This window comes from Microchirus variegatus (assembly GCF_963457635.1).
Source record: "Microchirus variegatus genome assembly, chromosome: 6".
Lineage (NCBI taxonomy): Eukaryota > Metazoa > Chordata > Actinopteri > Pleuronectiformes > Soleidae > Microchirus > Microchirus variegatus.
In genome coordinates this window covers 32,076,028-32,093,298 of record NC_139807.1, presented here as the reverse complement: position 1 = coordinate 32,093,298, position 17,271 = coordinate 32,076,028, and the positions used below count along the sequence as shown (strand labels likewise).

Here is a 17,271-nt window from a genome sequence, read left to right as displayed (position 1 = left end):
TCATCATGCTCGTTTAGCCTTCAACTTCTTCTTCTTACCACCACCTACTGGACTGGAGATGTAGTGCAGTTTCTCATACCACTGTCCTGTACACTTAGAAATAAAAGTGCTAAGGAGAACCATATACGGTTCTTCGGCTTGTCCTCATAGGAGAACCCTTTAGTGTTACCAATAACTCTGGATCAGTGTTACCAAGAACCCTTTTCAGAAGCAAATGGTTCCAGGTAGAACCTCAGCCCTTGTAGAAGAACACTGGAACACTGGGACACTGGAACCCTTGTTTCTAAGAGTGTACCCTCTTACAAATAAAAGTGCTAAGTAGAACCATATAAGGTTCTTCGGCTTGTCCTCATAGGAGAATCCTTTTTGGTTCACGGTAGAACCTTTCTAAAGGTTCCACCTGGAAAATGAAGAGGATTTTTTACAGTGTAATGTATTTTTTTACAGTATTTTATTGTTCTATATATTTATATTGTTTTATAATGTGGGTTCTTTACAGTGTAATGTATTTTTTTACTAAGTTTATATAGTTTTTTAAAAGCTATTTACAGTATTTTATCGTTCTTTACATTTATATTTTCACATACTTTTTAATCACAAGGTTTTTCCATGTTATTTCATTCATTTCAGAAAAAAATATATATTTTGAACTCATACATTTTTCGTTGGTGTCAGATTATTTATAACATAATGGTGATGAACACTGGATGGAAGGAAGGGCCCCCTGGGGATTTTTGCTTATAGGGCCCCTACAGACTCTAGAATCGCCTCTGCTCATCCACAAAGCAAAGCAGCTTAATCACATATATAATAATAATCACAGGATGTTTTACATTTGAGCTTTTAAAGAAACAGGCGAGTTTATTTAAAGACAAATCAATCATTCACTGGTTTTTTTTTCTCACGAATGCCTTTTGCTTTTGCTCCCATCACTGATCTTGTTTTTCCGTGCAGGTTGAAGTGTGTTGACATCGATAGCCGACTCCCTCATGGTGCGAACCCTTAGATTAGTTCTCTGAGCGCCTTTACGTGGTGTTGACAGACGTCTGCCTGCACAGACTCACTCAGAGTGACAGGGTGACGGCGGGACACGCTGAGTCTCCATCAGAGATGCTGTTGACTGGAATTTACCTGCAGCGTCGCACATTTATCAGCCTGAGAATGTTTTGTACAAAATGGGAAATCAAATATGATTTATAAAGAAAACTCCTGCTGCAGTTATAGGGATATATAGCTCAGTGCTACACAACCTTTATACCCCAGCAGATTAATCACATCCTGTGAACTTTGAGGCGTTTGAGGCTATTTCACTCAACCGAGTGGATCTCAGTGGATATTATAACTATATTTAATATGCACACTTGCCTGATGTTTTATTTCAATGACTATTCATGACTTCATATTTCAACTGTTTCTTTATGTCATTACACTCTTAGAAATAAGGGTTCCAAAAGGCTTCTTCTACAAGGGCTGAGGTTCTACCTGGAACCATTTGCTGAAAAAACCCTTTTCCTGAAGAAAGAAAGGGTTTTTCAAGGGTTCTTGGTAACACTGATGGTTCCAGTAAGAACCATTTTGATCCAGAGAACCCTTTAAAAGCCCTTTCCTGAATAAAAGGTTTTAAAAGGGTTCTTGGTGGAACCTTTATAAAAGGTTCTACCAGGAGCCAAAAGCCGAAGAACCTTATATGGTTCTTAGCACTTTTATGTATACTGTACATAATGGGCCACTCTGACCATCGTATACTGCATAGTTGTACTTAAATCCTGAATCATACATCATTTATACTAATTAATAAATATAATAACTCCAATATTGCATTTGATATTGAGACAAAATGCAAAGACACAGTTTGATCACAACAGTTGTAGAAAGCACTCTGCCGCCATCTACTGGCCAGTCTTGAATCTGTTCATGAGTTCACTCTAATACAGAATATCTATATAAGTGTCATTGTCTGAACTGTGGCTTGAAAACAGATAAAATGAGCTGTTCATTTGTTCTATTTTGGTGGAAATCTACTTTAAATTCAACAAAGAACAAATAAGTGTTTAATTTGTCAGTAAAACATGACCTCATATTGAGTTATCTGCTATATACTCATTTCTTAACGTTCCTTTTGTGAATGTCAGGTCATTGTAGAGCTTTGATTTACAAATAGTAATATGTCATTATATTATAGACTATATTTTGACGTAGTATTCGTATTAGAGTGGAGACTCTGGATGGAATATTTAGGATGTTCATATGTTGCTGCTGTGTCACTGCTGCATATCCAACATATCATCCGACCAATATCCAATCATTTGTTTCCTCTATCGTGTTTCCTGTTATGTCTTAAACTAGTGGTTCAAATATGTGACTTTGTTATCTTACTTTTCTCTTTGTGAGCAATTTAACAACTTTGATTAATTTGAGGCAAATTCCTGACACAGTTGATGACTTTAAAGGCCAAACTCAAACAAAGTGAAGCAAAGTGAAGCAGTGAAGATAATGAGGTTTAAGCACGACCTGAACACACAAGTTACAACTTTTGAATTTAAATGACTGTTTGATTCTGCAAAGCTTTGAAAGGTTCTCCAGGTTATTTAGGATCTCCTGTCGTCTAAATCCTATATACTGCATGCTTCACTACACTCTTAGCTAAGTAGAACCATATAAGGTTCTTCGGCTTGTCCTCATAGGAGAACCCGTTTTGACCTTTTTATAAAGGTTTTACCTGGAACCCTTTTGGAGGGTTCCACCAACAACCCTTTTAAAACCCTTTATCCAGGAAAGGGGTTTTAAAAGGGGGCATATTATGCAAAATCAACTTTTTAATCATTTAATCCTTATATTTGGGACTCTGGAGGTCCTATCAGTCGCCAAAGTGTGAAAAAAGATGACTCAGTCATGTTTTTGTGGTCCTCCTCAGTCTAAGTGCGGGAGATAAAACACGCGATGTTGACTTCCACACTCATCGGGACGTCACTATTCGCTAAATTCATGGAACTGTTGTCTCGCGAAGCTCCGCTTTGTCCGTAAAACACTTAAGAGTGCTGGAGAGGGCAACGGCATCCGGAAACCGGAAGTCCTTGAAAAGTTCTATTCTTGTCTCCACAGTGCAGCACAGAGTTCTACACAAACTTCCAGCCTCAGAGGATTCATCTGTCCAGTGGATACATGTTATATATGAAGACAATGTGCCTGCTAGAGCCTGCTAATGATCACTTTAACAAATGCTAACTGCTGTTAGCTCCCAGTAGCCTCTGTGGCTGATGTCATACTTACACATCAGTGAGTGGAGTTGTGTCAGGATGTGAACTGTGTCTGCAGTGCAGCGCAGAGGGAAATGAAACACTGCTCATTTCCAGATACTATTGATATTGTAGTGCAGGGGTTCTCAGTTTTGATACCTGAGGGCCAATTTAAGAACCCAACATTGGACTGAGGGCCGCCAAAGGGAAAAAAAAGAAAAAAAAAACGGAAAGAAATCCCATTTGTAATAACTATGTCATCCCAAATTTGACAAAACCGACATACTATACTATGTTGTTCAAAATTTGAACATTTTTGGGGGAAAAAGTTTTTGGTCCAAAATTTGACAAAAACGTTGTACAATACTATGCCGTCCCAAATTTGACGATTTTTTTCAAACAAAATTTCTGTCCAAAATTTGACAAAAATGACATGTATGCCGTCCCAAATTTGACCATTTTTTTCAAACAAATTTTCGGTCCAAAATTTGACAATATTTTACAAAAAATGTTGGTCCAAAATTGGACAAAAACGTCATACTGTACTGCAGGGGTCACCAACGTGGTGCCCGCGGGCACCTGGTAGCCCGCGGGCAGCCAATACGGTGCCCGCGGGCTCACTTCACTTCACCTCACTTGCATGTATCCTTATGATCTGTCAGTAAAATATCTTTGATATTGTTTATAAAAACTGGTAATCGTTAGGAGTAAGCACTGGAAGGAATGTGTATGCAGTTGAATGCATAATATTAATCATTTAAATGGTAAACAAACAAAAAAATATTATATGGTAGCCCTCCATATTATTTTTTACCCTTAAGGTAGCTCTCTGACTCAAAAAGGTTGGTGACCCCTGCTGTACTGTGTCGTCCAAAATGTGACAATTTTTTGGGAAAAAATTTAAATGCCAAAATTGGACAAGAACGTCATACTATACTGTGGCACTATGTCATCCAAAATTTGATGACAGTAAATACAGTTGTATAGTTTACACTTATTGGTCTGTATCCAGTAATGTCCAATAAACATTTAATAAGCTTAGTAGCTCCTGGATTAAAACTATCAACTGTAATTCATTGCGGCGCCGCCAGAAATGTTTCTGCGGACCGCCATTGGGCCCCGGGCCGCACTTTGAGAACCAATGTTGTAGTGTTTCAAAGCTGGTTGAAAATGGCTCTATACGTTCCTCTTTAAATGTAGTGTTGTGGTGAAATAGATGCGATTGACGGGTCAAACACAAAAGTTCCCTCACAACATTGATAGATCAGTTAAATCCACATCAAAAGGAAAACAAAGCGCGTAGATACATTTACACCAGCGCCTCCGACTGAAACTGGATTTCCTAGAGTGCAAATCCACTCTCTGCTGACTGCATGTTGGCACACTGGGCTTCATTAACTCGCTGGTGGAGAGGTTACTGTCAGACAACAGGCTTCGTTTTGCTTTTGATGAATGATTGATTCGCCTCAGGGGGGAAAAGCAGCAACGAGCGTCGGCTGAAGGAAAAGTTCTGATGTTGCCTTTGACTCACGGGGAAAACACCATCAAACAAACATCATGAAGGAAACGTCTCTGGTTGTGATGGGAGTGGGTGAATTAGTGGTGCTCGTCACTGAGAAGGGGAAACATTTTAATCTTCGCTCGGTTATTAGATAATAATGCAGTTGAATAAATGATGTCTGTGTTGTTGTTGTTGTGTGTTATTCTTATATAGTTTTATATATAGTTTTAAACTGATCTTGATATTCACCAGACCAAGAACAAGGCTTTGTCGTGGATTTAAGGGTTTGACATCACACACAGTAAGAAGACAGATGAGATTTGTGGGAAAAAAATATGTTTTATTATTATTATTATTATTATTATTATTATCATTATTATAATTCATTTTATTTAGAAAGCACTTTTTTAAATCTCAAAGTGCTACAAATGCAGGTAAAATGCACACATAAAACATATATTAAAAGATTCATAATTATTATTATTACTATTATTATTGTTGTTATTATTATTATTAATAATTATTTTATTCATTTTATTTAAAAACACTTTTTTAAAGGCACACATAAAACATACATTAAAAGAGTTGTTATTATTATTATTATTATTATTATTATTATTAATAATAATAATATAATTATCATTCATTTTATTTAGAAAGCACTTTTTAAAAAAGACACATAAAACACATTCAAATATTTATTATCATTATTATAATGATACTGTATTGTATTTATAATGCTTAGTGTTGCAATTATCATCCATCCATCCATCCAATACTTATTATTATTATTATCATTATTATTATTATTATTATTATTATTATTATTATTATTAATAATAATAATAATAATAATAATAATAATAATACATTTCATTTAAAAAGCACTTTTTTTATCTCAAAGTGCTACAAATGCAGGTAAAGGGCACAATTATCGTTATTATTACTATTAATATTGTTGTTGTTGTTATTATAACAATAATAACAATTAATTTTATTTAGAAAGCACATGACATACATTTTTTTATTTAAATCTCAAAGTGCTACAAAGGCAGGTAAAGGGCACATGAAACACATTAAAAGATTAAACATACATAGCCCTAATTGTATGATTTTCTCAAAGGAAATATATCATGTGTGTGTGTAAATAATTAGTAAATAGTTTAAATTCTGACAGAAACACACACACTCACACACACACACACACACACACACACACACACACACACACACACACACACACACACACACACACAGAATTTCCCAACTGTATTTTCCAGGAGAAACACTCTTTCAAATCTTAAGTTCATGAACACATATTATTGTCAGTGTGTAGAACGTGACACCACAAAGGTATCTGTGTTTCATGAGACAGTGTTGATAGTGTCTAGACTGTGAATGTGCAGGTCACAACAAGTTAGTGAGTAAATACTATGCGTTTAATACGATTCCACTTTTTCTATATTCAACACCTTTACGTCATGATTGCTGCTCAGTGGCATGAAAACACGCTCATATCAGTGTGTTATCGTGATCATTTTCATTACCATCATATCAAAGGTTACCAACCTCTTGCACAACAGTTGGCACAGTGTAACCCGAGCCGCACAGAGGTGTTGTCAGTCAGCCGAGCTCACGCTGCACTCATTTTCTGGAAGAAGGAGGAAGTGACTCATTATTTTTCAGGCGAGTCATCGCGAAACAATAAATACAGGTGTCAGAAGTTCTGATGAAACTGCTCCACCCTTTTCCTCCGACTGCACCGTAAACAGACGCTTAAAAGAGGTGGTGAAGGGAAAGTGTGAAAGAGACCACGTCAGGTGACCTCGGTCTGTAGAAGGCTGCTCTGAAAATAAGAGGAAACACACTGACAGGAAAGGTCAGGAGGTCACTTTAAAGAGAACTTTAGGATTCATCCTTTTAGAATTCATCCTTTTAGGACACATAAATAGTCCAATCATTGGAAAAATTAACATCTATCTATCTATTAGCTTAGTTATCGGTTAGCTTAAAGTTATCGATAGATAGATAGATAGATAGATAGATAGATAGATAGATAGATAGATAGATAGATAGATAGATAGATAGATAGATAGATAGATAGATAGATAGATAGATAGATAGATAGATAGATAGATAGATAGATAGATAGATAACTTTAAGCTAATGGATAGATAACTTTAAACTAACCAATAACTTTAAGCTAATAGATAGATAGATAACTTTAAGCTAATAGATAGATAGATAGATAGATAGATAGATAGATAGATAGATAGATAGATAGATAGATAGATAGATAGATAGATAGATAGATAGATAGATAGATAGATAGATAGATAGATAGATAGATAGATAGATAGATAGATAGATAGATAGATAACTTTAAGCTAATGGATAGATAACTTTAAACTAACCAATAACTTTAAGCTAATAGATAGATAGATAGATAGATAGATAGATAGATAGATAGATAGATAGATAGATAGATAGATAGATAGATAGATAGATAGATAGATAGATAGATAGATAGATAGATAGATAGATAACTTTAAGCTAATGGATAGATAACTTTAAACTAACCAATAACTTTAAGCTAATAGATAGATAGATAGATAGATAGATAGATAGATAGATAGATAGATAGATAGATAGATAGATAGATAGATAGATAGATAGATAGATAGATAGATAGATAACTTTAAGCTAATGGATAGATAACTTTAAACTAACCAATAACTTTAAGCTAATAGATAGATAGATAACTTTAAGCTAATAGATAGATAGATAGATAGATAGATAGATAGATAGATAGATAGATAGATAGATAGATAGATAGATAGATAGATAGATAGATAGATAGATAGATAGAACATTGGTGTTGTTATATGTACTGTCAATATTAACAATAATTTTACACAAAATTTCCAGTCGAACTAAAAAAACAAAAACATTTCAAGTATGTTCCATGGTACGAAATCTCGAGCTGAAACAATTAACCATTAACTAATCGTTAGCCGGCTTGAAACAGTTTAAACAACTGTCATTTTGGTGAATATAAATGATCATATCAACTTTATCGATGGCACACGATTTCCTTGACACGGTGTTCTTTGTAAAATGCTCTTTGATTTATCTTGATTTGAAATGTGTTCTTTGTGACGTCAGTGTCCTGGGATGACGTCGGCCACAGCCGCCTTACAAAAGCGCTGCTTCACATGACGTAGACGCTCAGTGAACAGTCTTTCTCCACCGGGGCCGGTAGCTGCCACAACTGTGTCGTCGTGTATCTGCCGTTTTACTGCGAGAAAACCTCGACACGACCGTTTGAGCCCACGTTTGTTTCCCCCTGTATTTATTTATTTATTCATCTCTTGGTCTGCCAAGACAACAATAAAGCTGACGGTCCTTTTGTAAAGGTAAGATACGAAAGCTTCTTTTTTCCCCTTCTTCTTCTTCTCCTCCGTGCGTGGCTAACGTTAGCTAACCGAACTCGGCCGAGCAGCAACTTTGTTCTAGGTTTTTTGTTTTTTTACGTCGTGAACGAAGCGTTAACACGTATAGTTTAAAAGTATTAACTGGTGTTTTTGACGTTTGACACGATAACGTTGTCTTGTGACGGTTTTAAGTTGATAAAAAGCGCACCCGGTGCCTGTAAGTTGTTTATCGCCTGTTAGCCATTAGCTCACCGGCGGCCTACAGAACCCCCCCCTTCAGACGTTGCTGTGTCGACTTCCGGTGTCTGAACAAAGACCTTATAAAATCAGCTGTTGTTTCATCGACATATAATAGAGTTTAATACACGGATTTACACACACTTCCTCTGTTAATTAAATATTTGTGATTACCTGTTTTTATTTTTTTTAAATGTATATTAACGATGGGACATACACGGTTAAAATGTGTTTTTTTCTTAGTTCATAGTGTTTGAAAATGGCACTCGTGTTAAAGAATAGCCTCGGTGTGTGTTGTGTTACATGTTTTATTGCCTTAATCGGACTATATCACAGAGTACGCATATGTAATCCAGGTCATGTTTCGAAATCCGCTTCTCCCTCCCTCGGGTGGTGTTTCCAGTGCTTCCTCTTCGGAGTTGCCCTCCACTGTCGGGGGGTTGGGGGGTTCACATTTAGGTGAAACCGTCGGGTTAATCCACATCGGTGTTCGGTTATATGTTGGGGAGAAGTGGTTGCGGTCGATGTTGTTTGCGTTAACGCGATGAGATGGGACAAAGTAATTAGGAAATGAACGTCGACACACGATCTCCATCTTTGTGTGTGTGCTAGGCTAACCTGCCCGGCTCGCATTCTTGTACGGACACGTGTTTGCGCTCATGTGCGCAGTGGTTAAAGTTATTTTAAAAAATCAACCGTATAGTGTATTAAAAATAATTAAATCCAACACCTCGGATGTCAGTTTCAGACGATTGTCGGGTTCTTGAGGATCGCCGAACTGCTGTGGCTCCACAGGCCTTGTACGAGCTGTAAACGCCTTGAATTTAGCTTCCTGGATAAACATGTTATTGTTAGTCACCATCGCCTATTAAAACCTGTAATCTAATTTGAGGGTGGATCATTAAGATGTAGTTTCTAACCTGTATGTGCATGTGCTAATTCTAAATAAAACAAGTACTTTGTGGTTTGTTAATTGCATTGTTTCATATTGGGATTTTTGCACATTTCTTTGTGTTTTCCTCTCCCCATAATGTCTGTGCTCATCTATTGTGTTTTTTGTCTGTTCTTCCAGGTCCGCTTTTTTTCCTTCACCATACCCAGTCATTAATTCTTTTCAGGTATTATTTGTCAAGCCGCCAAAGTGGAGAGTGTCGTCGCAACAGGGGGTCCTTCTCGTTTCAGGTATTGCACACAATCGCGCTCACTAAATATATATATTTTAGTGTAAAACACGCTTAAAACGGCTCACATTTAAAACTTGGGGTCTCGACTTATATGGAGAGTTAAAGTATTCCTTTTTTTTCTTTTTGGTATCACAGTGTAGGGGGAGGAGGTGGGGGTGCACCTCAGCACTATCCCAAGACTGTCGGCAACAGGTGATTTATTTAAATTTTTTTCCCATAAGTTTTTCCTTTTCATTTGGAGCACTTAGTAATTAGTTATACGCCTCTTATTTTGGTCTTAATTTTCATTCTTGCACGGGTCTTTTATGTCATTTCATTTGGGAATCTTGGTGCCTCTGTATTGCTTCTCCACCACTGATTTGTGTCTTGGTTTAAAGGGAATTTTTTTGGGTTCTTTGTAGAGAAGAAGCTTCAATCACCAGCGACAGAAAAATGATTTGTGGACGATTTAACATGGTTCACTGTTAAGTTATGCTTTAGCAAAAGAGTCTCCAGCGCCTCATTTTGTACCATTAGACTAAAAGCCTGCCTTTTTGGACAAAAGAATCTCCATGAGCTATTATTCTTTGTCATTGTTAAAATCAACACAGCAGTTTGATTATAAATAAAGTTGTTAGTTTTGATCCTGATTTGGCCATTTTGTTCTTTTGTTGTGAAACATTTACATGTTAGCTGCCTTTGGTTAGGGACAGCATGTGTAGACGACAACCCATGATCAGTTTTTATCACCCCGGGTCACAAAAATGCCCAAATTAAAACAAGCTTAAAAGCATTAAACGCATGACCTGAATTATAACTATGAAAGATTTAAAAATAAAATTTGTCTGCTACACTGTTTCATAATTTGATCATTTTCATGACCTTGCCAATAAGTTTTAACACGGTCGTTGTTACTCAGCTGCAGTGAGACAGGGCCACATACATGGTTGCCTTTTCTTTATTAAAGTGTCTGTATTGTAACATCGTGCTGCTTTTTGTGTTTATCACAGCGAGTTCCTGGGGAAGACTCCAGGTTCTAGCGTTCAGAGATGGATGCCTTCTCGATGCACTAGACGAGATGCCATCCCCTCCAAAGACAACGGGCTAAATGACGCAACCTTCAGGAAAGTGAGAGGGTAAGTCTACACACCGACAATGTACCTGTGGTTAACGTTATCGTTGGTGTCTTGTTTTTAACCACCTGTCCTCGTTTCTCTGCATTAGCATCCTTAATAAGTTGACTCCTGAGAAGTTTGACAAACTATGTCTGGAGCTCCTCAATGTGGGCGTAGAATCAAAAGTTGTCTTGAAGGGAACCATCTTGTTGGTGAGTTTATATCTTTAACCTTCTCTCTCTCCGTCTGTTATCCCGTTGACATGTTACAATGGAGATGTAATCTGTTGTCGTTGCCGCCACCGTCTAACAGATTGTTGACAAAGCCCTGGAAGAGCCCAAGTACAGCCAGTTATACGCTCAGCTATGTCGCCGCTTGTCTGAGGATGCACCAAACTTCGAACCTCCAACAACAGAAAGTCAAGCAACACAAAAGCAGAATACTGTAAGTTTTTGTTTCTAATGTGTTTAATAGTTTTGGGGATGTCTAGATTTGAACAAGACCTTGATTTTGTTTTGTTTACAGACCTTCAGACGGCTTCTGATTTCCAAGCTTCAAGATGAGTTTGAGAACCGTGCCAGAAATGTTGACAGTAAGTGTCATGTTTGATATCCATGGCTGGTACACATGTTGTCTATTTTTATGTTTGAGTTGTTCCTTAACTGTCTTTTCTTCTGTAGTCTTTGACAAACATGATGCTCCACTCACCCCTGAGGAGGAGGAGCAGCGAAATATTGCAAAGATCAAGATGCTGGGCAACATCAAATTCATCGGCGAACTTGGCAAACTCAGCCTTATCCACGAATCGATCCTTCACAAGTGTATTAAAACGGTACGTCTCGTTGACTCGCATTTTAAGTGTAGGCATGATAACATTATCATCATTGATAACATTTCTTGTTTTTCGTTGCTGCTTCAGCTCTTGGAGAAGAAGAAAAGGGTTCAATTTGTGGATATGGGGGATGATTTGGAATGCCTCTGTCAGATAATGAAAACAGTGGGACCTAAGCTTGATCACGAAAAGGCCAGGGTGAGTCTATGCAAACCTCCAAATTACAGTTTCATCCTAAAAATTTCCTTTGAGCGGTTTATTAACTGGGAAAAACTCCCCTTTCAGTCCTTGATGAATCAGTACTTTAGCCGCATGAAGTCCTTAATAAACAACAAGGACCTGCCTGCGAGGATTCGTTTCCTGCTGCAGAACACGGTGGAGCTGCGCGCTAACAACTGGATAGCCCGCAAGGCGTATGTCGACAACGGACCAAAGACGATCAGCCAAGTTCGTCAGGATGCAGTAAAGGTCAGTGCTGTTTAGGATCACCCTGTGGCTCCATATATCACAGGCTGATAAACAATATAAAAGTCTGTAATCTGCGTTTTTAAACCATAACTTCTGTTTTGTCTTTGCAGGATTTGGGCGTGTTTATTCCACCTCCAAACGATGCAATGAGGAACGACTACTTCATGGACAGTTCCTCCTTCCTGCCGTCAAGAATCAAGTTTGACCGGGAAATGCTCGGTGGGCTGGCTGATATGTTTGGACAGATGCCTGGTAAGTCGTGTGATTTTTAAACTGGTACAAAAAGTTGTGCCAACGTGTCCGAGTTAATTAATGATTTTTACTCTGCTGCCGTGTAGGAAGTGGCATTGGTACAGGTCCAGGAGTCATTCAGGACCACTATTCACCAACCATGGGACGTCACCGCACAAACCCACTCTTCAATGGACATATTGGAAATGGCAACGCTTCACACCAACCTCAGTTTGAAGCAGGAAGCAAACCGTTCATAAAAACAAATCAGGTACATATTGTTCCGTTTGTCTTTGTCACGGTAAAATCTGTGTCATTGTTATTAACTCTTGTGCTGTGAATTCTCTTTGACAGGGACAAAGTTCACCAGTTTTCAACCATAAACAGAATCACTCAGGTCCGATGCAGTCTAAGGATATGTCCTCACGGTTCAGCAAGAAAGGAAAACTTAATGCTGATGAGGTACAACTTTCCTCTGTTCTGGTATCGGCACGTTTCTTTGACTGTTGCATGTGATCCTGGTCCTTTTTTATTTATCATAAACTCTTGTCTTTTTTTTTCTCCCCCTCTTTAGATCAGTCTGAGGCCAGCACAGTCTTTCATCTTGAGCAAAAAACAAGTGCCAAAGCTGCAGCCACAGATGACCATGATCCCACAAAGTGCCCAAGGTTTAGCACTGGGACAGGTAACCTTTTTAAAAACGTATAAACTTTTAAAATTAGCATGTTGCATGGTCGTTTCCAGGAACGTGCACTCATGCGTTTTTGTTTTTTTCCCTTGTAGGCTCCTCAGCTCGGCTTGAAGACCAATCCTCTTCCTATTCAGGAAAAACCATCAAAGTCGGTTAAAAAAGCTCCTCCCACAAAGGAAGAGCTGCACAAAATGACGGTAAGTTCCTGACTGGATGATAATCTGTCCGTTTAGAGTCTGTACACGTTAAATCTCACCGGTCCGTTTCATTTTTTAGGAGACACTGCTAGCGGACTACCTGAATAACAAGAACACTGAAGAGGCTTTGAACGCTGTGAAGGACATGAAGGCTCCCAAGTACTTTTTGTCCGAGATGCTGATCAAGATCATCATTCACTCTCTGGATCGCTCAGACGAGGATAAAGAACACTCCAGCACCCTGATCCATGCACTCTGCACAGAGGGCCTCGTCCCCGGCGAAACCCTGCTGTCGGTCAGTGTTGTAGCATTCGAGGTTTTTAGGAATATGAAGCATTAATGAACGTGTCTGGATGTTATTTGGTGTTAAATTTCTGTTTTTTTTTTTTTTTACAGGCCTTTTTGAGTGTCCTGGAACAGTGTCCTAAGATTGAAGAAGAAATCCCATTAGTGAAGTCTTACCTGGCACAGTTTGCAGCGCGTGCGATCATCGCGGACCTGGTCGGCATCGCAGATTTGGCCCATCACCTGGAGAACGGTGCGCACTTCCCACTTTTCCTGCTCTGCCTGCAGCAGATGGTCAAACTGAAGGACCGCGACTGGCTGGCCGACTTGTTCCAGCAAAGTAAAATCAACATGCAGAAGATGCTGCCTGGTACGTCCATGACCGATATGTCCGTGTTTCTATTATTTACGTAGGGGTAAATTTTACCTTTTACTACACTTGTGTAGAAATCGACCAGAACAAGGACAGGATGCTGGAGATTCTGGAGGGCAAAAGTCTCAGCTTCTTGTTCCCACTGATGAAACTGGAAAAAGAGCTGCTGAAGCAGATCAAGGTCGACCCGTCTCCACAGTCCATCTACAAGTGGATCAAGGACAACATCTCTACTAAACTCCACACCGACAAAGGCTTTGTCAACATCCTGGTCACCAGGTACGGCACCGGCACAGTGACACGACTCTAGTGTTTTTTTTGTTTTGGGCAGTGGATTAATGACAATCTTGTCGTCTTCCAGTTTCTTGCAGTACATCGCTTATGAGCTCAACCCCGACGATGACGAAGAGCAGCTCGCGTCACCGAGCAAGGAGCAGCTGGACGAGGAGAAGCAGCTGCTGCTGTCTTTCAAGCCGGTGATGCAGAAGTTCCTCCACGATCACGTCTACCTTCAGGTGGCCGCGCTCTACGCCCTGCAGGTCCACTGCAACACCAAAGGCTTCCCTAAAGGTACCAACACTCCATTACTTCCTTATTCAAGTGCTGCAGGTCCGGTTATATCTATAGTGTAGACCAGGGGTGTCGAACTCATTTTCACTGAGGGTCACATCAGTATAATGGTTACCCTCAAAGGGCCAAATGTAACCAAATATATAATTTATTATAAATATAAAGGTAACTACTCTGTAACATATACAATCATACAATGTGATCTTGTCACTTTGCGGGTAACAATCGCCACGCATTGTGGGAAATGTAGTTTATGTTCCACGCATGCCTTAAAGCAGCACAGACCTATTTTAGCACATATTCTTAAGACGTATTAATCACTCGTGGGCCACATAAAATGACGTGTTGGGCCACATCTGGGCCCCGGGCCTTGAGTTTGACACGCATGTGGTGTAGACTCTTTAAATGACAGTTCCCGCTCTTGTGTTTTTAGGCATGTTGCTGCGCTACTTTGTCAACTTTTACGACATGGAGATAATCGAAGAGGAGGCCTTCCTGTCATGGAAAGAAGACATCACCCAGGAGTACCCGGGAAAGGGGAAAGCATTATTTCAGGTAATGTATAACAAATACGTCGGTATGGGTCAGCGTCTTCTGTACAGTGTAACTAATGTTGTATTTGTGTCTCAGGTGAACCAGTGGTTGACTTGGCTGGAGACTGCAGAAGAGGAGGAGTCTGAGGAGGAAGATTTCTGAGGAACAAGCCAGAGCCATGTGTTATCAGGATGCAATTTCTTTCTTTCTTTTCTTTCTTTTCTTTTCTTTTTTGGTCCATGCCCCTCCCTGTCTAAAGTTAACTCCTCCCCCTTCTCCCATGATTCTTTTCTCCTTTCTTTATTTTCAGCCACTGTTACAACTTGTTTCACCATGAAAGTTAGCCAGATCAAGCCAGCTTCACCATCCTTGTATTTAATGGTTTTCCTCTTTTTTTTTCTCCCCCCCGTCGTCTGATGTCGTACAGTAGATATTTTATACATTTCAATCATCCTGGGTTATGTTTTCTTAACAGTTGGGCGGTATTTTGCAGGAACATGTGCCAGCGCCGAACACCTGACCCATTTTTATCAGGAGTCACCAAGTGCTGCTGAAACTGTTTACAAAGAGAGACGAGGCTCCGACACACAGCGAACGAGGCTTTTCCTCAGTGTTTTATCAGCATTTGTGAATCAGTTTTTAGATGCACTTTGCTCAACATCTTGAGTCGTTGCAATAGTGAACTACACTTTCCCTTTTTTTGATTTGTTACGTCAAACCCTGAGTTTTTAGATCCCTCGGTAATAATGGTTTTTCTTGTGCATGAAACAGACCATTTTGTCTCGACTCAAATCTCGACCCCGGTTTACGATGACGACTCGGTCGCAATAATGGCCCGTTTTATTTGCACAGCGTCATTTACAGTCTCCCCCCACTATAAGTTAAATGAATCAAGAGTTTTTATAATGTCTGAAACTTTTGTGCTGTTAGGAATGAATCTGTGTGGCCTTTGCTTTTTTTTTTTAATTTATCATTAATATGGATATACCTCTAATGAATCTCAGACTATACTTGAACGGCTCGGTTTCAACACTGAGGCAGCCAAAGCTTAGTTTCCTGTGCTAGCTGTTCACCACCACATGTGGATATTTTAAGTCTGTTTGCCATATTTGTCAAGTTTTTAAATTGTCTTTTTATCCTCACAAAATTACAAAGAATGTACTGTATGTGTACACTTAAACAATTTTGGAGTGACAACGAAACTTTGGGTGTACAACTACAGATCAAGCTTGAATAAAGTTTAACAGTTAAAACGCTTTTTGTCCTGAAGGTTATTTTTAATCGCTGCTTTTGGGTTTTAACTACAGTGTCTGAAAATTAAGGCCTTAAAGAGAATTTAAAGTCTTAATTGGAATTTTATGTGTTTATTTTCATCTAAGCGTTTCTTAAAAACGATGTCCCGGGACGCTCGCCCTGCAATATCGACTCGGCTGCGTGTACACGCTTTCCTTAATTTATCCTTTCCACCTTATGAGTTCCCTTGTATGGTTGTGCTTTATAGATTCAATTGCAAACTAAAACTGTTTTGCAAGTTAAATAATATGCTGTTTACAGCGTGAAATGGCGATGAGGTCTTAAAATATTTTGGGGAAATATTGAAATGGTCTAAAAAATTTGTTTAAATTAACGTCAGGATTCAGGCGCATTTACCCTGAACCTATTTTAACTCTGAACTTGAGTGTTTTTCAATATATTATTACTTATTGAATAGTACTTTTACATGTTTTTACAACTTCTGTGCAGCAGGTACAACAATGGTAATTTTCTGTGCGAATTATACACAACTCCTTATATGGACTTCCTCGGTGTGTGCGTTTACAGTTCACATATTCATGCTTTAAAAAATGTGTATCGAGTTGAGGTTATGATTGGTTTTTATATCGCATTTTTAATAGCGATAAAGTAGCAATAATTACTGTTTTTGTTCATAAAAACGAACCAAGTGAACTTTGACTGTGACGTATTTCATCAAACATTTGAGTACTTTTTGCTCAGGTATGTTTATATAGTTATACTATGAAGTTTTTTTTTGTTTTGTTTTTTTCTTAACAAGGGCACAGCATTTGATAATGTGAAGATTTTCCTCTCTGACCTTTTTCTAATGAATTTTTGCAAATGAATGCATGTTTTATAATTTAATTTTCATCGACATGTCTGGTCTAGGTTGTGCTGGGAAAAAAGGATATAAGAAGCTCTATACTGCTTGTTCTTATAGCCTCTGTGTATATACACAGAGAATGTTTAAACGTGGAAAAAAGCAGCAAAAATGCTCTGTTTTAAGGGTTAAAGGTTAAGCTGCAAGATTAAGTATATGATAAGTTACAGAAAACTTACCGAGACAAACTGGTTACACCAGTCGAAAGTTTTCATCACTTGATTCATTTACATAATGGATGAAAAAAAG

The 17,271-nt window shown here is 38.5% G+C and overlaps 1 protein-coding gene across 1 annotated transcript; it reads left to right on the top strand.

The window, feature by feature from the left end:
• The first annotated feature begins 8,000 nt into the window (after positions 1-8,000).
• eif4g2a (eukaryotic translation initiation factor 4, gamma 2a) lies at positions 8,001-16,101 on the top strand. The gene is made up of 21 exons (XM_083890648.1): positions 8,001-8,153; positions 9,481-9,590; positions 9,728-9,784; positions 10,582-10,707; positions 10,796-10,898; positions 10,999-11,130; positions 11,212-11,278; positions 11,367-11,518; positions 11,606-11,716; positions 11,804-11,986; positions 12,097-12,238; positions 12,325-12,488; positions 12,572-12,679; positions 12,792-12,902; positions 13,001-13,105; positions 13,185-13,400; positions 13,502-13,760; positions 13,838-14,042; positions 14,125-14,333; positions 14,767-14,888; positions 14,964-16,101. Exons 4-21 carry the CDS (start codon positions 10,625-10,627, stop codon positions 15,027-15,029), a joined length of 2,538 nt encoding a protein of 845 aa, XP_083746774.1. The 5' UTR covers positions 8,001-8,153; positions 9,481-9,590; positions 9,728-9,784; positions 10,582-10,624; the 3' UTR covers positions 15,030-16,101.
• Positions 16,102-17,271: the final 1,170 nt, after the last annotated feature.

What these genes read in the sequence shown, in the direction of transcription:
- eif4g2a (XM_083890648.1), top strand. Translation starts at nt 10,625, where the DNA reads ATGCCTTCTCGATGCACTAGACGAGATGCCATCCCCTCCAAAGACAAC. An exon ending in GAAAACTTAATGCTGATGAG is followed by an intron (nt 12,680 to 12,791) that starts GTACAACTTTCC and finishes CCCCCTCTTTAG; the next exon opens with ATCAGTCTGAGGCCAGCACA. An exon ending in AAGAGCTGCACAAAATGACG is followed by an intron (nt 13,106 to 13,184) that starts GTAAGTTCCTGA and finishes TTCATTTTTTAG; the next exon opens with GAGACACTGCTAGCGGACTA.